Source organism: Dipodomys ordii, unplaced genomic scaffold, assembly GCF_000151885.1.
Source record: "Dipodomys ordii isolate 6190 unplaced genomic scaffold, Dord_2.0 Scaffold13, whole genome shotgun sequence".
Taxonomy (NCBI): Eukaryota; Metazoa; Chordata; class Mammalia; order Rodentia; family Heteromyidae; genus Dipodomys; species Dipodomys ordii.
In genome coordinates, this window is record NW_012267229.1 from 6,342,797 (window position 1) to 6,366,866 (window position 24,070).

At 38.5% G+C, this 24,070-nt stretch overlaps 1 protein-coding gene across 1 annotated transcript in view; it reads right to left on the minus strand.

The window, feature by feature from the left end:
• Window positions 1-24,070, minus strand: part of Plcb4 (phospholipase C, beta 4) — a 352,340-nt gene that overhangs the window by 66,115 nt on the left and 262,155 nt on the right. The window contains exons 9-15 of the mRNA XM_013011053.1: window positions 23,472-23,525; window positions 18,253-18,334; window positions 17,071-17,171; window positions 16,354-16,411; window positions 8,300-8,408; window positions 2,721-2,931; window positions 1,109-1,202 (exon numbers count right to left, since the gene is read on the minus strand). Coding sequence (XP_012866507.1) covers window positions 1,109-1,202; window positions 2,721-2,931; window positions 8,300-8,408; window positions 16,354-16,411; window positions 17,071-17,171; window positions 18,253-18,334; window positions 23,472-23,525 — 709 coding nt within the window. The remainder of the gene's footprint in view (window positions 1-1,108; window positions 1,203-2,720; window positions 2,932-8,299; window positions 8,409-16,353; window positions 16,412-17,070; window positions 17,172-18,252; window positions 18,335-23,471; window positions 23,526-24,070) is intronic.

Sequence of the window (24,070 nt, forward strand, 5' to 3'; positions counted from 1 at the left end):
GCTTTTGGCAGAATTTCATGAACATACTAAGGAATGCTCTGAGAAATTAGCCTTCAACTCATATTGGAGATCACCAAACAACAACAACAAAAACCATTACCGATCTATAGAACTAATGATTCCTCTCAAGGAAGATCCTTGAGAGAAAATTTCTCACTGATCAGATCTGGAAATAACTGCTTCTCTTTTCTGGATCCTGTGAATCACTTATTTCTTTCCTTGCACTGAGTCTTGGAAAGTGTGGAGGCCAATTTATGATCTGGCTTGGAAATTCATAAAATTTCTTGACAAGCATTTTTATGTCTTTTAACTCTTATTGATAAATCCTCAAACTTAGGATCTCCTACTGTTATTAATCCTATCGCTAATCTACTGCTTTTCTCTGTGCTTTTATGTACCATGAAATCCTCCACTAATAACAAGAAATGAGCAAACAAATAAGTAGGTAAGAACACACACACCAAGTTTTAGTTAGTTTTTTTTAAAGTCAGATCTCACTATGCTGCTTAAGCTGGCCTTGAATTTCTGGGTTCAAAAAACCTGCCACCTCAGCCTCCCAAAAAGCTGAAACTACAGGTGTGCTCCACTATGCTTATCTTGAAAGACTTCTTACTTCTTTTATTATTATTATTATTATTATTTGGTAAGACTAGGAAGAGTCTTCTACAGAAACCCCATTTGAAAGTAGAACAAAAGAGCATGTGGGGAAAACTAAACAGAGGTAACTGATCAGATCATTAATTTCCTCAACTGAGAAGGAAGGAATACAAAGGGACAGCTGTGTGCCAGTGGCTCATGCCTGTAATCCTAGGTACTAAGGAGGCTGAGATCTGAGGATGAAGGTTCAAAGTCTGCTTGGGCAGGAAAGTCCATGAGACTCATATCCAATTAAGTACCACAAAACCATAAGTGGCTCAAGTGGTAGACTGCTCTCAGGTCTAGAGTTAAAGCTCCATGACTGATCAAAAAAAGGAAAAAAAAAGAGAAAGAAATACAAAGGGACAATGTCTGAGAGAATGAATGTTTGTTTTTAGTTTGCTTCCATCTCCATTTTCTGCATTTTCACATTGTCTGCAAAAAGCAGTGATTATGTAATTTTAAGATGTACCTTAAAAAGGATATCTGTACACATTGCTTTCCCATGGGTTATTATGGGTTCTTGATCTTCACCTTTTCCATCCCAACAGTCAAGTTCAACACACCTAGGAACACAGTGAAATTATGATACTGAACCCTTATAATAAGAGTAGGCATACAAATTCAATGAGGAACATGAGAATTGTTTTCTGACAAAGCAGAAAATGGAACGAATTAAATGGTATGGCAATTTCATGGCATATTCGGGTTAAAACCAAACTGTTGTCATCATAAAGGGACTGTCTAAGTGATAGTACCTTTTGTGCGAGTAAGAGATAGAAGACATAGCCAGCAGTTCCAGCAAAATAGTTCTACATGAAATATTTTGGCAACATGGTTTTACATGAAATTATATTGAGGATCAAGCAGCAACAAGGGAAAACTTGAAGATAACTTGGAAATTTGAATATGATTGGGGTTTAGCTGACATAAAATTTTAATTTTAATACTGTTATGTGAAATAATGTTGTTTTCACAATATTAGAAAATATTTTGGTTGATTCAGTGATTCCTCCTCAAGAATTCAGAAAAAGTATCTGAATGGAAGTAAGGATATGATTAATATCCTTTGCAGTATTTCCATACACAAGAAAATAGTGAGTTAAAAAATTAAGTGCTGCTGAACTGATAACCAAGACAAAAATCATAAGGTGGTTATATTATTTCTTAATCTCAACTTTTAGCATTTTGCCACATTTTAAACCCAAGATATTTGCTTATTTTCTCTATTTTTTCTTAAAATACAGTAATTCCCTTTCTCAGAGAACTAAATTTTTAAATCTCTAACATTAATGTTAACTTTGCAAGCAGTTATAACCAGCAGAAAACTTAATATGACTTCTTAATACATACATGTATATCTTCTTTCTGTAATCTGTGGGGCATATATTGAATTTACAATAAAACCGTATCTTTTGATCCACAGGATGACTCCAGACTTTTGTAAAAGAGCTGTTATCCTTCCTTACCCAAATTGAAATGATCAACACAATCTATTGAAGAGACGGGACAAATGTCCTTTTTATCTGATTATTACTTCCTATTTTGGGGGTGGGAGGAAACAAATTACACCAGTCCTTTGTAGTTCATTTACCTGTAATTAAATGGGACAGTCCAGAAACAAACAGCTCACAATTTTTAAATTGCCTGCCATTGTGAGTGATGTGATGAAATCTTTACAGCTCACTGTCTTGCCTGGGTTACAAAGCAGTCCACTGTCCAGTATCCACTAACACCCAGTAGCCTATTAGGAGCCTTCTTGGTTAATTAGACGTTTATGGTATTACAGTGTTTAAGTAAACCTTATTTTGTTTAAAAATGGCCCCCAAATACTAAGGTAATATTGCTGATGATTTTATTATCAGTTATTATTGTTCATCTCTTTCTGTGCCTAACTTATAACTTCAGCTTTATCATAAATATAGGGAAATGAATAGTATATTCAGAGTTAAATACTATCCCTGTATTCAGGCATCCATTGTGGATCTTGGAACTTTCCCCTGTAGATAAGAGATGGCAACTGTAGGTTGAAGAGTATTATATACAAAAGACAACAAAACAAGTTGACCTCTTCATTTTCTAACCTGCAACCAGCCAGGAGAATTTGTCTGTACATTTCTACAGAAGACTTCCCACCGAACTGCCGGCCAGTAAGATAGGTGTTATGGGAAGAACTGATGAAGTAATGAGCCAGAGGGTGGTCCATTTCTTGGTAAAGTTCTAAACGATCTAAGAAGACTGGGGCATTTTCATCTGACATCAAGTATCTGCAAAATCCATCACTTGATATGAGGCCTGGAGAGAAAAGAACATCTTAGTAGCATTTTAGGCTCTAAAGATGCATGACTTCATGTATTCTGCAGGGATGTGAGGTAGTTTTAAACAGTATGAGTAAAACCTTCCTTATAGTCTTATTGTCACAATCTCATTTTTCATAACCTGAATAAAATAACAGAGTTTGCATGCTATAGATAACACAAAGCATTCTCCTTCCATAACCATGATGACCAAAGCTCCAAAATACTACTATGAACTAGGATGTTAAGAGGTTAAAGGAACTTTTCCTAGCTCTGCATTTGCTACTTGCTTCTCATGCTCCTGGGTCTCAGCTTTCTTTTTACCCAAATGGGTTAAATACTTGTCCTTACAAGCTTCCCATGACCATCATGAATGATTAATGAGAATATGTATGCCACATGCCCTTTAACAATGGATAACATATCAATTGGAGGTCATTATTGTTCTCACTCCATTGAAGAAGCCATTCTTTCCTAGACTTGTGGCCTCCCTAGTGTGTGTGTGTGTGTGTGTGTGTGTGTGTGTGTGTGCGCGCGCGCACACGCACGTGCGTGCGTGCGTGCTCCTATACATGCAATCCCTGGGTCTTGAACTCAGGACTTCAGCATTGTCCCTGAGCTTTTGGCTCAAGGCTGGTGTCTCCATTTGAGCGACATCTTCACTGCCAGCTGTCTTGTAGTTAATAGGAGATAAGAGTCTCACAGACTATCTTGTATCAGCTGGCTTTGAACTGCAATCCTCAGATCTCAGCTTCCTGAGTACTAGGCTTACAAGCATGAGGCATCAGTACCTGGCTGGCTTCCCCTAATTTAAAGCACTTTATTTTTTTTCTAATTCATCTAAAAGGCAGAGTATGGGTCTAGTGAGAAGAGTATGCAAAGGCCATTGAAACGTGGCTCCAAGAACTGCTGTTCATTGCAATCACTGTTTTCTAACAGGGAGCAGGGCTCACTCATGTGATCACCGTGGGGCTGGGCAGTGTTTGTGCATCTTCTTCTACCCTATCAATCATGGAAAGCCTCAGCTTTTATTTAAACATTTGCAAGTTATAAAATGCTTTCATACTTACAGAAATGCACAGCAAATAACATAATGTACAGTCATGGTCTTATATTACAGCTCTGTCAAGGTCCTAACTTTTTCTTTGCTTTGCTTTTTTTAAAAAAATATAATATTAAAAATGCACTGTGGTGAGCTGTGTGGCCACTTCTCTTGAATTCAATTTTATCTTTCTTCTGCCAGGTCATAACCATTAGTGGACTTATGTGTATGACATTTTCCAAATGTTTTTTCCTTTTTAAATACTTACACATCTATCTTAGCAGTAGACCATTTTTAATGCTTTTGAATTTATATAGGTGGGGCTGGGAAGGTGGCTCAGTGGTTGAGCACGTGCCTTGCATGCATGAGGCCCTGGGTTCGATTCCTCAGCACCACATAAACAAAAAGAAAAAAGAAGCTGGAAGTGGCGCTGTGGCTCAAGTGGTAGAGCGCTAGCCTTGAGCTGAAGAGCTGAGGGGCAGCGCCCAGACCCAGAGTTCAGTCCCCACGACCGGACCCAAAAAAAAAAGAATTTATATAGGTGATATCCCATGTGTACATTTGAAGTTGCTGTTTTCATGGCATATTTGTTTGAGATTTGTACAGTGATTTAGTATCTATTTACCTACCTGTTTATATGTCTTGTTCACTTATATTTTATTAAATGCAAACTAGTCCATATATGGATATACTATAAACTTTTTTGAGTGAAGAAATAATGGAACATTTATTAGCAGCTTACTTTGTGCAGAATCCTTGATATACAGAGATTAAAAATATAGACACCATATGGCTTTAGAGCTCCTGCTTCTGTGTAGGTCCCTATGTGTGTGTGAGCATGGGTCTGTGCATCCATGCATCCATGTGTACATGTGTGTGGAGTGCAGGCACATGTATATGGCATAAATAGGCATGTAGTATCTGTTTATGTGTGTATGCATATGTATCTGTGGATGTGCAGGTGTGAGCTTCTGCATGTGTGTACATGTGTCTGTGAGTATGTTTATGCTTATATTGTGTGTGGATGTGGATGTAATATCTGCTTATGTGTGTAAATGACTGTATATATGTGTCTGCATGTGTGTCTGCATGTGTATATGAGGCACACATTTACATGTACATGTGTCTGTAAATGTATTTATGCTTGTGTTGTTTCTGTGTGCATGTGTATACTATGTGCAGATACAGAGACAGAGATGTGTGTATACATACACAACATGTGTTGAAGTGTGTAGCTCTCTGCATGAACATGTATGCATCCATTCATGTGCATAAGTGCATCCATGTGTTGGGTCTATATGTATGCCTATGTGTGCATGTGTTCATGGGTGTGCATACCTACACATTACACTATAAACTTATTGTCCATTATTGTGTCAATGGACATTTAGGTCACCTCTAACTGTAATTGAAAGTATACCCTAGAAATATGCATATCTCTCTCCTAGAGTGTATTCCATCATTGACTCGTTTAGTTGCTCATTCCTTCTAAGTACTTTAATGAACTGAGATAAATGCAGTGCTAGAAAAATCAGACAAGACCCACCTTCAAGAAACCCACATAATTATGTGTGAGAGAAACAAGTAGCCAAACAATGTCATTAAATGACAGCAAGATAGAATGAACACCTTAGGGGAAAAGTAGCTGGAAATAAGGCTAGAGGTAGGTAAAGACTGTATCAGCTAAATGTGATGTCTAAGTATTTGGGATTTTCTTCTAAGTGTGTGGGGAAGCAAGGTGTGGGTGTTAGGCAGAGGAAAGCACACCTATCATTGAGTTTACTATGACTGCTGTGTAAAGCATGGCATGAGCAAAATGGAAAAGATCCCTCACAAGTCAACTGGCATTGTCCAGGGAGAGAGACTGGAGGCTGACATAGCTTAAGAGGAGTGAGATGATAAGAGATGCTTTTTTTTTATAAGGCTGTTACCTTATAGATTTGTTTATGGATTGGATACAAAGTGAATGAGTGGAAGAAGTCCAGGATGATTCCAAGGGTTTTGGTTTAAAAAGCTGATTAAATAGAGGCATCAGTTAATGGGCTAAAAATGAAATAAATTCAGGCACAGGAAAAGCCAAAGCATGTTACACATGTGCATTGGAAATGTTCATTCAACATCTGAAAGGAGAGCTCTACTGCAGGCTTGTAGCTGAAGCTCAAGTTCAGATTGTAGAATGTGACCTAAAAATCCTATGTATATAGAAGAGACACAAAGCCACTAGCCTGAGAGGAGCCGAGGAACAGAGGCCTGAAGCAATGAGCTCTCTGCTACTCTAACATCCTTAGTTACAAGAAAGCTTTTAGCTGGATGCTGGTGGCTCACGCCTGTATTCTTAGCTACTCAGGAGGCTGAGATCTGAGGACTGCAGTTCAAAGCCAGCCTGAGCAGGCAATTCCATGAGGCTCTTATCTTCAATAAACCACTCAGAAAAGCAGAAGTGGGTCTGTGGCTCAAGTAGCAGAGCTCTTGCCTTGAGCTGAAGAGCTGAAGGATAAAGCTCAGGCCCAGAGTTTAAGCCCCATGATGGACCAAAAAAAAAGAAAAGAAATCTTTTAGGGTACATCATTTTAAATGGAGGTTCTGGCCTAACAAGATGCGTATTTTCTTCTGTATGAGCTACTGCCAACTACCACAATGCTTGGACCTATTTACACTCCCAATAGAAGCTTGTTTTGCATCACATATTCCCCCCCCCCCACACACACACGTTAGTGACTGACGTTAAACACTGTCATTTGTGAAAGGGTGAAGCTACACTTTTGGATGGTATCAGTGGTAACGGTGTGCACATTTAGGACTTGGAAGGACAGGAAGAAAATAACTAAAGACACACGCCTATCACAACACTTATCACATGTCCAAATAACAGTTGAGTCTTTCCTTTTGAAAGATAACAACTGCCTTCAAGGCAGTAGGCATTTCTCACTCAGTTTTGAATTTTCGACATCCAGCAGAGTGCTTCATACCCAGTTGGTCTTCTACACATTAAAAAAAAATGGACAGTAGTCTGTAGGGGTTCAGTGGTACATAGTAAGCTTCACAAATGCAAGGCACGAGGTCCAATCCCACCAACTCAAAAAGAAAAAAAGAGGTGGAGAGAACAAAAATACCAAGATATGACTGGATGAGCTCTACTGTCTTACCATCAAGGAAACAGGCCTAGGGAATTAGTCCTTTGCTTATGGTCTCACACAAGCCAGATGGTAGCAATCAGAATTGAATCAACAATGGGTGGGATTGGGAGAGATGGGGAGAATGAAGGAAGGGCTGACATTGACCAAGATGCACTGCACTCATAAGCTGAATTGAAACTCTGCTGGACAACTACTTAAGAGAAAAAAAGAATAGTTGCATTATTTCCCACTGCTCTTTTGCTATCACAATGTAGAAAACTTTTGACATTCAGAATAAAGATGAACAGGTAAGGAGTGATAGAAACCTGTAGCCCTATTTATAAAGTATAAATACAAAACCCATCCAAGTGAAAACTTTGATGGGATGTGGTGGACCAGGCATAGCTATATACAGGTTCTAAATGAGTATAAAGAATATATCAAACATTCACCACAGTCACTGACATAGGGACAAACGAGAATCCATTCTGAAAAGCAAGAAACCAAGGTCCTGAGATTTATGGTCACACTGGACAGATAGAACTTAAACTTTGACCTCCTTTCCACATCTGCTGAGACTCAAGGGCAGTGACCAGATAGCACGTCTCTTCCATCCTCCTGCAGGCCTTTCTTCCTGCAACAGCACCAACAGTCAATACTCCTCTTTATCTGACCACTATTTAGGAAACACAGTGATTCCAAAGTTTCACTGAAAGGGGCACAGGTGCACAAATGCCAACAATTTGCTAACGTGACTCCCGACTATTTGATTTCCTACTCGTTGTTTTTAAATCTTCCACTCCTGAAATTAGAGCAGAAGTGAGGGGCATGTCAAATCCTGTTATACTTCTTAGTCTTGGAGAAACAAAAGTACAAGTTTCTAAGTGATAGAAATTATTTTCCAAGACTGAAAACACAGGCTGTATTTGGCACTTTTATATTTTAAGCAGTACATAGAACTGAAGTCTAATATCGTAAGAAAGTACCTGGTTGGGGAGGGAATATCACTGTAGTGCATGATAATATTCAATTTATGACACAAAATATCAGGTAACATATTTCAGGCTGCATGGACCAATTTTGATGGCTACTCCATGGCTTTAGGGAACTCTACAATATGTAAGATACCTTCAATGAAAAAACTCCAAAGATGTTTAAAGCCTCACATTTCTTTGTTTCAAAGGAAACATTTTATTTATTTTCATTACCTTTTTTCTTTAAATCTTCATCAGGTTCATACATCTCGATGATCTGCATTGCCCTTTTAACATCATAAAATGGGAATAAAATTTCATTCAGTCGAGGATCCCGTTGATGCTATGATGGATGAGAAAACAACTCCATTTAGGCTGATATTGCTCACCCAGAGGCATTTCATATTTGCAAGCAGATAATTTCCTAACCCATGTATATCTAATTACAAAGACCAGATATCACTCATTGCCTTCCTATCTTTTCTACTAAAATATATTTTTAAGAATACAAATTTGGAAATCCTATATTGGTTCCTCTTGCTGACCAAGAATGGAAATGTGGGATCTTTTTCCCCATTCAAAAATTTGAAAAAAGTTGTTTACTATTTCCCATACCATAAGTAAGGCATTTGCCATAAATATATATATAAAAAGTGAGGTAAAATATTAAATATTAGAAAAATTAGTTTAATTAAGAAACAAGATATCAAAAAAATCCTTCATATATATATATATACATATATATATATATATATATGAACTGCTCATATGCTAATTTAAGTGCCAAGAAAACCCAAAATAGTAGCAACAAAACCCCAAGAATTATGTAAGAAAGTAACATTTGATCTCTCTGTGTTAATAACATTTCTTGGGCACTCAGCAAATTTTGCTTTTGTGATTATTTTTCAAATTAAACCAATTGTAAAAATGAAAATTAATTTGCACAAGGATATGGACAAGCTCTAAGCCATATAAAAATCTGAATTTAAACATCAGTACTTCAAAAACACGTTTGCCCCTATAAAGTAACTCATTTTGCCCTGAAAATTTGCCCAGGAAGAGAAAGAGACAGAGACAGAGACAGAGAGAGAGACAGACAGATAGACAGAAAGACAGAGACAAAGAGAAAGAGAGTATATGGATAAGCTAATTTGGGAGGCTGGCAACATTCTCCTTTCCAATAAGTACTTAAGGTATTTCTGGTACTGGGAGAAACACCAGGGACAGTGATATCATTCTGACTTTCTGAGATACTAAAAAGTCCATTCACTACTTAACTACAATCATGCAGGTGCATGTGTGTGTGTGTGTGTGTGTGTGTGTGTGTGTGTGTGTGTGCATATGTGTGTGTATGTAGGCTTTGGGTTCATAAACTTCCTTATATTTCACTGTGCATGATAGGATTGCATCTTGTCTCTGGTCATCCTTCAACTAGTAAAGTAAAGGAGTAAATAAAAAAGCAAACTTTTATGGAATAATGACTAACAAACAGATGTGAGCAAGACTTGGTCAATAAATAGAGACTCAGCAACAACTCTTTACCCAAATATATTCACAGACTTTGAAAAACATTACTGGGAAGGTATTTTAGAAGCAATTATTACAAGTTCATATGAATTTTCCTGGATCATTTGTTTGGGGATAATTGAAGAGGCCTACATATGGAATGACTGCCTTTTACCAGGGAATACATGATGTCATTTCCTAAGTGGCCCAATTCAGTTAAGAGTGTTCATTTAATTTATAAGGAAGCAATATCTTTTGGGCAATTTATCCCAATGAAGCATACTTCTGTTGTGATCTAAAATATTATGACTCACAGTAGCTCACATCCATGCAGTTACTAGAGAAGAAACTTAAAACAGGTCTTGAGACTATCACGTACAAAAGTGGGATATGAAGAGGAGAAACTGTTAAGTGGATCATGGGATGCCAGGCAAGGAAGGGCATGCTGTACCTAGCTGGGAAACAGGATGTGCCCATGCATTAGAGCCCATCATTTAAGGGAACAAGGAGTTCTACTATGAATGAGAAGAAATCGTTTTAGAAGCAAATAAAGCCAGGTGCCAGTGGATCGAGCCTATAATGCTAGCTACACAGGGTGAGGATCTCTGGTCAAAGCCAGCCAGGTCAGGAAAGTCTGTGAGACTCTATGAGACTCCAATTAATCCCCATAAAGCTGAAAGTGGAGCTATGGTTTAAGTGGCAGAGTGCTAGTCTTGATCAAAAGAGCTCAGGGAAGTGCTTAGGCCCTGAGTTCAAGCCTCAGGGCCAGCACAGGAAAAAAAAAAGAAAATGAAAAAAAAACCCAAATATATAAAAATTAAAACCTCTTTTAAGCACATCCCTTCTCCCATACACAATATTATAGAAGAAGTGAGGAAAAGAATCCTTTCTACTAAACTCTGGTACAGTGAAGTTCACACTTGGTTACTTTATTTCTCTTCCATATTAAAATTAAGTCTTTTGATTTATAGATGTGCTCTTTGGTAAGTAGATTCATGGAGCAGATGGGGTAAATCTATATAAATTAAAAAGTAAGAGACAGAAGGGATTCACTAGAAGGGAGAGAAGTGATAAAGTTAGGGAAAAGCAAAGAGAGAAGTCAAACTTGTCTGTGTCCTTTTACACCTATCCATGTGTGTGGTCTAATGTGCTGCTACCTGAAGTGTGGTCTGTGAATGTTAGCAAACCATCCCTACCATCACCTGAGACCTCGCTAGAAATGTAGATTTCAGGCCCTGCTCCCTACATAGCTAGAGAGGACTGATTCTCTAGGGTGAAACACATCATTTCCTGTCATCCTGATCTACTCAAGTTTAAGAAAGCACTGCCTTTAACCTGTAATGGTCTGCATCTTAACCACATTTAATACTTATGGAAAAAAATCCAAATAACTAATTCCTACCAGGAAAAAAATCCAAATAACTAATTCCTGCCAGGATAGGGCTAATCATTTGAAATGTCCTCCCAATTAAACCCTGTTAAAAGATAGCTAGAGGGCTGGGAAGGTGGCTCAGTGGTAGAGTGCTTGCCTCACTTGCCTGAGACTCTGGGTTGGATTCCTCAGCACCACCTAAATGGCAAAAGTCACAAGTGGCGCTATGGCTCAAGTGTGGAAGAGTGTTTGCCTCACATGCATGAGGCCCTGGGTTGGATTCCTCAGCACCACATAAACAGAAATTGCCACAATAATAAAATATAATAAAAATATAATAATAAAATATAATAAAAAATCAAATTGAATACAGCCTTCCAATATGTCTTAGAATTTGAGTTTAAACATAGTAATGTATACGAAATAAAAGCTTGGATTGCAAAGACAAAAAAAAGTTAGAAGTGGTGCTGTGGCTCAAGTGGTAGAGGGCTAATCTTGAGCTGAATAAGATCTGAGGGACAGCGCCCAGGCCCAGAGTTCAAGCCCCATGACCAAAAAAAAAAAAGAGATAGCCACTTAGTATTCATTAAACCATCTACCAGAAGCTACAGCCAGGAAACCCAAGTCCTATAATGATTATATCAATAACCCTTAGTTTAAAAATTTGCCAGGTGCCAGTGGGTCACACCTACAATCCTAGCTTCTCAGGAGGCTGAAATCTGGAGATCCTAGGTTGAAGCCAGTCCAGGCCAGAAAGTCCACGGGACTCTTCATGTCCAATAAACTACACAGAAAAAAAAAACAACTGTAGCTCTAGCTCAAGTGGTAAAGCCCTAGCCTTGAGCAAAAGAAGCTCAGGGACAGCTTTCAGGCTCTGAGTTCAATCTCCAGGACCAGAAAAAAAAAAAAAAAGATAACCTAATTTCCCTAAAACTTTCACATTCTGAAAAGGTAGATAAGCACAATCTGAATAATCCAAAGGTAGAGAGACAAGTCATAGGGTTACATTAATGGCATAAAACTGTAAGTGTTATGTGAAAATAAATAATGAGGAGGAAGAGGCTCATGTTCAGGTGATTTGGGGATAAGAAGATATAGAAAGTTCCATTTACATGTAGCACCATGAGGCAAATGCTTTGCAGGACTCAGAGGGATTATCAGTTTCCACTTGGATAAATGATATACTCGGGATATTCATCCTCTGGTATCTAGTGCTTTGTAAAATAATACTCTAAGTAACTGCCAAAAAAAGTAAATGAGTAGATAGATAATGCACAGGTCCCTACAACTGTCTTTACTTTTACTAAGAAAAAGCAGCAACTGGCATCAATGCAAGTAGCACTGGGATTGGGAGGGATGGATGTTAATATAAGTAATTCAGGAAAAAAGATGTTATGAGAAAGAATATTTGGCAAATTGTAAGCTTACTCATAAGGTAGTATACCTCCTCCTCCTCTCTCTGTGTCTGTCAAATAAAGAATAAGCATATTGCTAAAGAAAAAGGTATTGTGGGTCCTTCCAACAGTAAAATTAGAAAATTGAAAAACAATAAGGCTTAATCATGATGTGATCGTGTGTGTGTGTGTGTGTGTGTGTGTGTGTGTGTGTGTGTGTGTGTGTGTGTGTGTGTGTGACATAGGAGGAAAATACTTAGTAAGGGGAAAATAAAGCCCATTCTTGATCAATGTGGCCATTCTTGATCTGTTCCCTCTCTTTTATAAAATTTTGATCCATGTCAAAACAAAACTCTCAGAAACCCTCAGTTCTCCAGGACCTTAGATGTTCTCATCTCTGTAAGAAATCAAATAGAAGGCAACACTACAATCAATTTAGCTTTTTAGTAGGGAAGGGAAAAGAAGGTGAAACCAACTGAAGTCCAGACATATGCAGAAATCAGATTAGAATTAATCATGTGGAAGCACCCAGCAAATGCCTCCACTAGCTCTTCTTTAACTCGAGTTGGATATTTTAATAATTTTGGTAATGGGAATCTCCCTCTTTCCATTGAATATAATGCAGAGATAAATCTGTAGCAATTTTTTTAGGTGTGAGTGAATTTCCTTAACTAAATTCTTTATGGGAAAAATCTGAAAATATATTCCTACTACTCCCATGTTCTTCCATTCATATTAGGCATACCACTAGATGGTGCTACACAAACTTTCATGTGCAGACAAATGTCTATTAAATCAATTTTTCTTTCTTTAATCTTATAAATGGGGATCCTGTTAAATGCAGATTCTGACTCAGCAGGGCTAGATCCTTTATTTTCTGTGTGTGTGTGTGTGTGTGTGTGTGTGTGCATGCACGCATGTACACGCATGCTGTTACTAAGGACTTGAATTCAGGAACTAGGCACTATTCCTTCGTGTTTTCACTCAAAGCTGGCATTCTACCACTTGAGACATACCTCCACATCCCACTTTCTATTGGCTAGCTAGAAGTAAGAGTCGCACAGACTTTCCTGACTAGGCTGGCTTCAAACAAAAATCCTTGGATTGGATCTCAACTTCTTCAGTAGCAAGACTTACATGCGTGAGCCACTAAAACCCAACTAGATTGTGCATTTAACACTAAGATTAAAGGATGACTAGTTGAACTTAATAAAGGACATACAAGGAGCTGGCAGAATACTCCCTGGGCTTGACCGTTTCTTTGAGGAGACGCTCACCTCTTTGCCTAGTCTTTCCTGCTCAGTTCCCCAAGACAGAAAAGGAACAGTTTCAGGGTATTTTTACAGTTTAAATTAATGACTATACATTTTTTCTGGACTATCTGACCTAAAGGTGAGATAAAGTTCTCTGAAGAAATTGAGAACCACAAACTAATTTCATTAGTCTCATCCCCAAAGGACTAGGATAATAGAAGGAAATATTAAAAGATAAAATACAACTGCAGCCAGGTAGTGGTGGCTCATGCCTGTTATCCTACCTAATCAAGGGGTGAGATCTGAGGATCACTGTTTGAAGCCAGCCAATTAAGACCTCAAAACTGGAAGTGGAGCTGTGGCTCAAATTGGTAGAGTGCTCATCTTGAGCAAAAAAGCTCAAGGACAGAGCGCAGTTGCTAAGTTCAAGCGCCATGACAAAAATCAAAACAAAAAAAAACTAAACAATATCAAGCAGACAAACCGTCCCACCCAACTAATAATAACAACAGATAAAAGCTTGCCTAATAACGAATATGAATGGCAGTCAAAAAATATGGGACTAGACACTGTTGAAAATGAACTATATACCTTGTGGGTGGGGACAGGAGGGAAAAACTGGGAGAAAGCCAGGGAAGAAACGTATTCTTTACCTGACTTATAAAATAGTAACTCCTCTGTATACCACCTTTATAATAACAATAATTTTTTTTAAAAAATGAGGAATTGGGATGGGAAGGTGGATCAGTGGTAGAGGGCTTGCCTGGCTTGCATGAAACATTGGGTTCAATTCCTCAGCACCACATAAGCAGAAAAAGCCAGAAGTTGTGCTGTGGCTCAAGTGGTAGAGTGCTAGCCTTAAGCTGAATAAGATCTGAGGGACAGCACCCAGGCCCAGAGTTCAGGCCCCACAACTGACCCCCCCCCCCGCAAAAAAAAGTATATAGGGGAATTGTGTTTTCTTCAAATTAAATACATTTAAAAAATAGAAGCTTATAAATTTTAAAACTGAACATTTTTTAAGTCTTATAAGAATTATAAGACTGATTATTAGGTAGAATAATGAAAAAAAAAGTCCCTAAGAGGAAATGCATCAGATAAGAGCCCATAAGATGACACTTCTCCTTGGACTTTGGAAATGTTTCTGCATGCAAACAGCAAGATGCACTAGGTAGGTCTCTGTTTAATAAATGGCTGATGCCAATTTCATCCCAAAGTGACAAACAGATGTCGTGTGGATTTCCTCATCTCTATTGAGCTTATCTTTCTTCTTTATTAGGAAGCTGGATTGCTGCCCATCTCACCAAATTTAAGATGATCCATGAACCATGGTGCACAAAGAAGCTGAAGGAAACAAACCAAACCAAATAAACAACGAAAGGAGGAAGGATGAGGGGAAGAGGTTCAAGGAAATAAAGGAAGGTATTTCAAGTTCTGAGCAGCTGTGGCATAAGAATGTGGATGATATCTGGGTAAAGAGTATGAACATAGTATTCACATGACTAAAATCCAGTAGAGTGGAAAAACTTGAAATGTTTTCCAGTAAAATAAATATTGTGCTGAAAGGATGATTTAAAATTGGAGGCATCTGTGCAGATATATGGAGTCGCTTCTCTCTCTTGGATAAGTGCATTTAGACTTTGGTTGACAGTTTCTAAAGTACCACCCTATGAAGACCCTTGGCAAAGGTGTGACTTGTTCCTACAGAGTGGTAAATCAAAGATTGCATGGTCTCTTTTCTTAGGGTAATATCTTATGTCTAGTAATATATTACTTTCCCCTTCTTTTTTTAATGCTAATGCTAGGGGCTTGGACACAAGGCCTTGTACATTTTAAACCTGTGTTTTACTGCTGAGCTATATTTCCCTGTCCCTCTCAGCCTTTCTAACATCTTCTCTTTATATGGTATGATGTTTAACTTCTTTTGAAACACAAATATATTGTCTAATCCTTTACAAAAACTCATATTGTTTGTGTATTAGAAAAAGAACATGAATGCTTAGTTTTGGATTAATAAAAATCTTGGTAGGTTTTGCTAAAAACACTCCTTTGTACATGTAAAAGATAAAGGTTCATTTGAGTTATAATCAAGTTGCAGCCTTTACTTGTTCTCAAATATTTTTTCCCCTTGTGCTTCAACAAATTTTGTCAACCGTTTCGGTTGTTAAGTGAATCATGGTCTAAAATTAGCTCTGAGCTTGTTATAAAAATAAAAAGTAAAAATTTAACCTGCAATCCAACTGGCTGAAAAGTGTATTTTCACCCAAGAATTCAATGTTTTGCTTGTTGTCAAAATAGCCTAATTGAACCTACATATTTTTCTTACATGCATTCCATTAAAAGACAAAAAATAAAGCTTTCCAGTCCATGCAAAGGTATGAGATAAAGTTAGTAATGGAGAATCCAACTACAGTGCAACAAATTCAATCCATTCTCTAATGAGATGAACCTTATACATCATTTTGCAAAAACACAGACACATTTAATTAAATAAACACATTACAATTTTCACACATATGCACAGAACCAGAGCTACACAACATAGCAAGAAACCAACAGAAAGTGGTGTGCAGAGCCAGAGTATAAGCGGCATGTGAACACACAGGGAGCAGCTGATTTTTGCACCTGGTAAAGCCATCATGGAAAGATCAGCAGGTGAAGCAAAGCAAGTAAGGGCAGATGACATGGTCATGCAATGAGGACACCAAAGGAGGCAAGCCACTGCACACAGACTTTATTGAGTTAATGTATGAAAAAGCTTACTTCATTTAGAAAGCTCACTAATTGGTCTACCGTTAAATAATCAGTTTTGTCTCCATTGCTGAAAAGAAATTTATTAAAAAAAGTAAGTTTTTGTATATGATGCTACAGAGGTACGATTTACATGTTGACATTTGTTGATCATAATTCTAATCTTAGTTTTCTAACCCTCAAGTAGTGGTGAGTTCTTAAAGTGAACCAGAGACTGTTTGGCAAGGGGAAGGAGGGCACCCAACCACAAGGACAAAGGAGAGAGGACATTCCCAGCAAGTCATGGAAAATATCTGCAGGTCTTTCTTTGTTTTGTCTTGTTCTTTTTAGCATTAGCCAAAGGCATTACTTTAAAAACAACATGTAAGTCATCCATTTGAGATAATTGGAATGAATGAACTTTTCAACAACATAGTAACATTCCAAATTGGATCTAGTTAGTTCACATCATGGGTTAATACCTAAAGGAGCAGGTTAAAATTATAGGTAGTTAGTAAAGCCAATGCCAGGGGAAGGGGAGGGGGGAGGTTTCAGGTGCTGCAATTCATTTCTGTCAACGTTTCTCAAAAAGTCAGAGTAAGCTTTTACTTTGAGAAGCTAAAGGGTGAAAACATAATCCTGATATTCCTAGTACTCACATGCTATTTTAAAATATTTTGGCAAAAACGTGTTCCAAAAAAATCTAAAAGAATAACATTTATATAACATTTCTTCATAATTGAAACTTACATTTTTTTAAAAAGATCTTCTATATCTGTGCGAGGACAAATCTTTTGTGTCAGTTCATAAAACTTTTCGTAAGTAAAAGCAGCAGGCTCGATTTCATCGTTCTGTAAAGAACAGAAAAGCATCATTAATCACACAATCTCTTTTATCTTTGCAGGACAATGTACAAGGTCATGATGCAAAGTGTGGACCACTGGGAAACTCAGAAGCCTGGAGGCCAACTTTTAGATCACACTGCTGGATCATGGCATGCTTTAATGTGTGCCTTTAGTTATGCCAAGGCCTAAGAGGATGTATGCGAGCATCAGACTACCAGCTTCCCTGGGAAACACCCCCAAGAAATAGAGAACCATTTTCTTCATCTCTCCTTAAGCTGGTAGGATGCTGAAATCAAGCCTTGTATTTAATTATGCTTACCATGTGACTTTCAGAAGATCACAGAGAGGGGCTTAGGATGTCCACGTGAGATTTTGCATGTTACACTGAAATATATCTTTCAAACAGAACTTGTAAATGAAGTCACAGGTTTAAATCTTTCTTGTGCTCCATACAGTGATTTCTATTATTTTAAATCTGAAGGGCTATGAACATATCTGGTTAGTTTTTTGGGGCACTTCAGAAAATATTGCATAGCCTATTTATTAATTATTTGTGTTGATGTTGGACTTGGTCTAGGTAGTGATGATGAGCTTCTCTGACATATAGTCCACAAACTGTGCAACATAACAGCCTGTCTTTTGTTTCCTTATCATAATAAAGATGACAAAACCATTTTGAAGCTGGGTGGTTCATGCTTATCATCTTAGCTACTCAAGGGGCTGAGATCTGAGGATCACTGTTCAGGACAGGAAAGTCTGTGAGCTTCTTATTTCCAATTAACCACTAGAAAACTGGAAGTTGCACTGTAGCTCAAATGGTAGAGGGCTAGCCTTGAGCAAAAGATCTCAGGGACAGTGTCCAGGCCTTGAGTTCAAGCCGCACAACCTACCAAAAAATTTAAAAAAAAATTTTTTTTGAAGTAGACTAGCTGAATTTTAAAACACTTTAGGTTGGGATTCTCAGAAGAAGAGAAAATTAACTGAAACTAATGGAGATTAGTTTAATACAAAGAAGCTGGTTTATCATAAAACAAGAATATAAACAAAAAATGTGGTTTTAGGAAAACATTATTAAATCTGTGAATACCTTTCCACTGGGAAGACCCAATTCCTTGAGTGCTTGGAATATCACTTTTTCTGTTTTCCCCGATGCAAAGGTTCTAGTAATACTAAGGCAGAAAAAAAAAGAAAGAAGGAAAGAAAATTTCAGTATATTGTTCATTTTGCTTTCTCCTGCTATAAAGATCCAACGAATCCCAGAAATGTGGAGACTGAGGGGAAAAGAACAGATTAATACAGCTACTCTTTGTAGGTGCTTTTCATACCCCAATATAGTCCCTCCCATGTCTCTGGTTTTCTGGTAGTCGGTTCTGCTACTTGATTCAAATACAAGCACCACAAGTACTTGTGAACATGAGGAAAACTGAAGGGAGATATATATATCTGTATATATACATATATACATACTGTGAGAAAGATAATGACACATTGTTGTGTGTGGCAATACTAAGGTTTGAAGTCAGGGCCTTGAAATTCCTAGGTAAATGTTCTACCACTTGAGCCACATGACCAATTCTGTTTGCTTCTTAGTTTGTTTTTCAGACAGGGTCTTGTGCCTTTCCTGGGAATCACCTTATATTACCATCGTCTTATCTCTGCTTCCCCAACGACCCACCAATAAACATTTTCATCCTAAGAAATGATGAGACAGCACTCTATAATAAGTGATACAAATGAAAAAATTGACATCTCAACCTGTTGGAAGAAGCAGTTCTTTAGAATTCAGCCTAGCCTGAAATGGCTATTGTGACACACAATCAGATATGTTTTAATCGTGTTTTCAAATGAAACATTTGAGGAACTCTGCAATGGTAACAGGTAACAGTTTACAAAGGGGCAGGGAAAAATTATTCAATGTTTCAATAGAATCTTAGCTCTGACCCAGGTCACAATATTTCTGAATACATTTTAAAATACTGTAGTGAATAAGAAGGCTAGTTAAAAGCTTGACCATTGTCTCATTAGTGAAAGTAGCAAAAAGAGACCCTCTTCATGGGAATGCTGGTAACACTTAGAATGAAATTCATCCAGGGGAGGATTTGGTACCTGAACCTCACACTTGGCTTCAAGCTGTGCCTTCTTCACCCAAGAAGCCTTTATTTACACCCTTACTAGAGGCCTAAGTCGTGTGCTAGCATGGTCACCCAAAGTCTATATTCAGAAGTAGAGCTTTGACTCAAAGGTGGAACTGACTGTCACCTGTGAAGCTTGGCTTAGCAATGTCTTCTGAATACTAGAGGGTTCTTTTAACCCTGTCTCAGGCCCAGTGCTTTCATGTGTTACATTATTCATGGTAAGTGAATATAAACCCTGACAGCCAGTTAATCTTGGTGAGTGGAAGAAAGCACCACTTTAACTGCAGACTACAGCTTCTCAAAATAGATGGGGAGGAAGCAGCATTAGATAAATGAATTATTATATGTTCATTCAAAGCTTTCTTGTTTCCTACCAGGTCCAGGAATTCTTCATGAAGTACATTCCTAAGAGTGCTTGAGACACTGTATTCAAATATTAGGAGGCCTGTGAAATGGCAGAGTACAGGTGCTTGATATCAGGTAAACTAATTAACAGATTTTTAGGGTGGCATGTCCATATTTTCTCAGTCTTGAGAGTTCATGCAATGTTTAAACATTCAACTGAGGTGCTATTTACCTGCCCTTTTTGATTTACGGAAAGTGGTGATTCACTGTGTCTTTCTTTACAAAACTGTATGTTAATGTCATGGGGGGAGGGGCGGTTGCGGGGGAACCTTGGAATAGTCATCTCAAGGGTATTTCAGCTCACCCAGGTCTCTGGGAGGCTGATCAGCATGGCCAGGATGAATTAAGTATGGGGCTTGAGCACTTCTGGGCAGAGTGCAGAGGAATAAAATCTTTTGGCAAGTGCTTGCAGTACCAAGATATAGGACTGAGGAGCACAGTGTAGGAGAAAATGGGAGAGGAAAGTGGGGAGAGGCTGACTTCTTATGCTTAGCTTTTCATGAGGCAGGCTGGGCTGGGGAGCTTGACCACAGATTTGCTCCCCTTACTTTTAAAGGAAAACATACTCAGGATGGAGCACAGAAGTCAACAGACCATTTCTGTGGGATGTTATCTACTTCCTTGCTTCCAGACACTTATCTGATTCACTCTTGAGTCTTAAAATAGTTTCACGTAAAGTGTAGGAAGTGTGAGGTGAAAGTGATTTTCCTGAGTTTTCAGGAAGATGTTCTTTAAGCAGTGTTCTAAGAGAAACACACATACAATAGGCTGGGGACATTTTAGACATCATGGGGCATTTCCTAGGAACATGACATCTTTATAAAAGTATTGAGAGTTAGCCAACTCTTTCTGTACAGCCTCATATCCACGGAGTTTTGCTCAGTGCTTCAAAATAGCTAACAGGTGTTCTATGAAATTTTGTGGGTAGGAGAAGATAAACAGCCGTTCTTTGCACACAGGAACATCATTACAACAGCAAATACCTTTGAGTTATGCCCAGTTCTTTTACAGTTCAGTCTAAATATATCCAAGAAGACCTTGTCAGTGATTAAGAAAGCAACCACCCTAGAAACCAAGGGAGCCCCACTCTTTGCTTGCACATCATTTACTGACATGATCACCAAAGAGTGAGATGAAGGAATTGGAAGTACCATCTCTGTCGAATCAGACCTTCCACGTAGGCTTCTGGAGTGTCAGGTCATGGATGGGTCATATAGAATTGAATTGCCATGACCACACCCGAGGCACTGCCCTTTAGGATTCCCTCTAACCATTGGCCACAACCGTTGTCTGGTTCTCCATAACTCAACACCCTAGCCATTGAATCCCATCTTCCTAGATGCTGGATCCCAATGTCTTAGCCACTAGATTCCATTTCAGCCCATAAGAGATGGGAGAGAGCAAAAGAAAAGAGTTATTGTTACAACTGTGGTTTGAATGGGAAGGTATTCGATTTCAAAGAAAAAAAGGGGAAAAAAAAGAAGAGAGGCTGTGTCATGCAATGAGACCCACTTTATCTGTCACTGGATTTTGGTTTACTATTCCAGGAGCAAGGGCTATTCCCAAACTCTGTAACAATGGTGAAGCCAGATCCCTTTTAACATGATATACATTATATTAATAGTTTCCACATTTAGAACTCAAGAATGATAGTGATTAAATGATTTTTTAAAACTGTTTACACTTCATATCCATTAAAACATTCAGAACAATTTCCACCTAACCCTTGGCAGCTCATTTCCTAAGAGAGTCACTTGCTTTTTTTTGTTGGCTTGGTATCAATTCTCCATCAATTCAAACAAACTACCCCCAATTTTTAACAGATGCTTTGTGTCAAACACCTGTTAGTACTGGCGAGAACCAAAGAGTCAATGTCAAAGAAAACTAAAGAAGATTCCAAACTATGGAGGCTGTACCTGCCAAACTGGGGAGCAATCATTTTGTTGTATGAACCTGCTAGAAAATGATGCACACAATCAAAAGAGATTTGTGAGGCCACAGTTTGATGAGGACAGAGGGAATGAAGCTAGATAGAAATGCTCTGATCATAATTTACAGGTTCCCACTTTGCCCATTTTCCAGAACCTTATCTTAGAGAAAAGGTGGGACAGGAATGCATGACAAAGAGATCCGGTCTGTATTTGTGTTCATCACATTGCTATCTGTGCTCATCTCCTCTTCCCTGAATTTTCACCTGTATCATGATTCGACGGGGCAGGTTGAAAGAGGACTTAGCAGCTCTGTGATGTTGAAATCCTAATCTGATCCTAACCTAATACCAACATGATGGCTTTAGGGACTAAGGCCTTTAGGAAGTGATTATGTTAGGGAGGTGGGTGATTCCTCCCCTGAATGGGAGAAGAGCCCTTATAAAAGAGCTTTTCTAGAACTTGCTATCCCTCTTTCTACAAGAATACAACAGTCTGCAACCAGGAAGAGGATCCTCCTCAGATCATGAATCCCTTCTCCCAGACTTCCATTTTCTTTCTTTAAAAAAAAATATTTGAAAATGCCAAAAAATAGAGAGGTTACAGTTACATAATTCAGGTAAAGAGCACAGTTCCTTTTGGATAATGTCACCCCTGCCTTCACGCTCTCCTATTTTCTCCCTCCCATCCCACTCACAAGTTATATACTTCATTTTCAACATAATGTCCAGTGAGCACCATTGTTGCATTTGTTCACCCTTTATCCCTCTATTATTTCTGTGCTTGCCCTTATACTCCCAAAGACATATAGACAAAAAGAAAAGAAAACAAAAACAGCAAAAAAGAGAAAATTGATAAATTATCATGTCCCTTCTCCCAGACTTCCATTTTCCCAAACTGTGAAAAATAACTCTTTCATTTGTGAACTCCATAGTCCATGGTACTTCATTACAGCAACCTAGACCTAAGACTAAGCCAGCTCCTGTCTTCTCTGAGCAGTAGAAGAACAGTAATGCCAAGAATGGGAAGGCCCCATCCAGAGGCAACAGACTAGTTAAAACTGTCCACACACTGCCACTGCAGGGACGCAGTATGGACTTTAATTTCTGCTGGTGATTACTCAGACAAGCTGGCAAGTGAAATTTAAAATCCGAAAGCCCAGTTATTTAAAGATTGAAAACGAATACTATGTTTTCAGATTTTTTGTTTGTTTTCTTTTCTTTCTTTTTTGCTAGCGCTTTGCCACATGAGCCACAGCGCCACTTCCCTCTTTTTCTGCTTATGTGGTGCTGAGGAATTGAACATGCAAGGCAAGCACTGTACCACTGAGCCATTTTTCCAGCCCCATGGCTTTTTTTTTTTTTTTTTTTTGTCGGTCGTGGGGCTTGAACTCTAGGCCTGGGCACTGTCCCTCAGCTCTTCAGCTCAAGGCGAGCACTCTACCACTTGAGCTACAGCGCCACTTCCGGTTTTCTGGTGGTTTATTGGAGATAGGAGTCTCACGGTCTTTCCTGCGCAGGCTGGCTTTGAACTGCGATCCTCAGATCTCAGCCTCCTGAGTAGCTAGGATTATAAGCGTGAGCCACCAGCACCTGGCTCCAGATGGTTTTTAAACACTACTTACTGTGAGGGAATAGAAGGGGATTTTACTTCTATCTATGATTTTGACAGACTGCACATACACCACACACACACACACACACACACACACACACAAATCCAAAATAAGCTTGCAGAGGTATCATCATTAGCACACACTTGTAGAGGACTCTGTCTTGGGACTGGTGTCATGAGGGCTGGTCAAGGGCAGGGAGCGTGGCCAAGACTGACTGACTTACCTCCTAACTGGAATTTTTCCAGTTGTATTGGTCATAAATGCCAATTTCATCCAGCTGGAAAACAATAGCAAAAACATGAGTTTCAATTCAGTTAGTAATAAAGAATATCTACTCTAAAAAACCAGGAACAATTATATAGTCTGGGCTGGCATACATATAAGCTCCAAAACCCTATAGTCATGTGAACCTATATATCAGTATATTTCACTATAAAAATACCCTTTTTTTGTCCTGAAAATTTTTGGGGGCAGAGGGACTATGACTGGAGTAAATTTTCTTAGTTTTATGCAGAGAAAGCTTGAGCCATCCCAGTGTCTGGCTATGGACAATGCCAGACACAGATCTATCTATCAGAAGACTCTGTATTATGACACAAAAGCCAATGCTTGAAATCCACAGGATTTAGAGTGACTGGAGTTCCAGGAGCTTTGGCCAGCAATTATTTGTTTCCTATGGGTCTGAAGCTTTGGATTCATCCATCAAGATCAGGAACATGGAAAGGAAGGCAAGCAGGAATTGCCCTGTCCACATATGGAATACTCTTATCTCCTAACAGGACCATGTGATAGTTTCCAAGAGTGATGAGTGATAGAAACTTA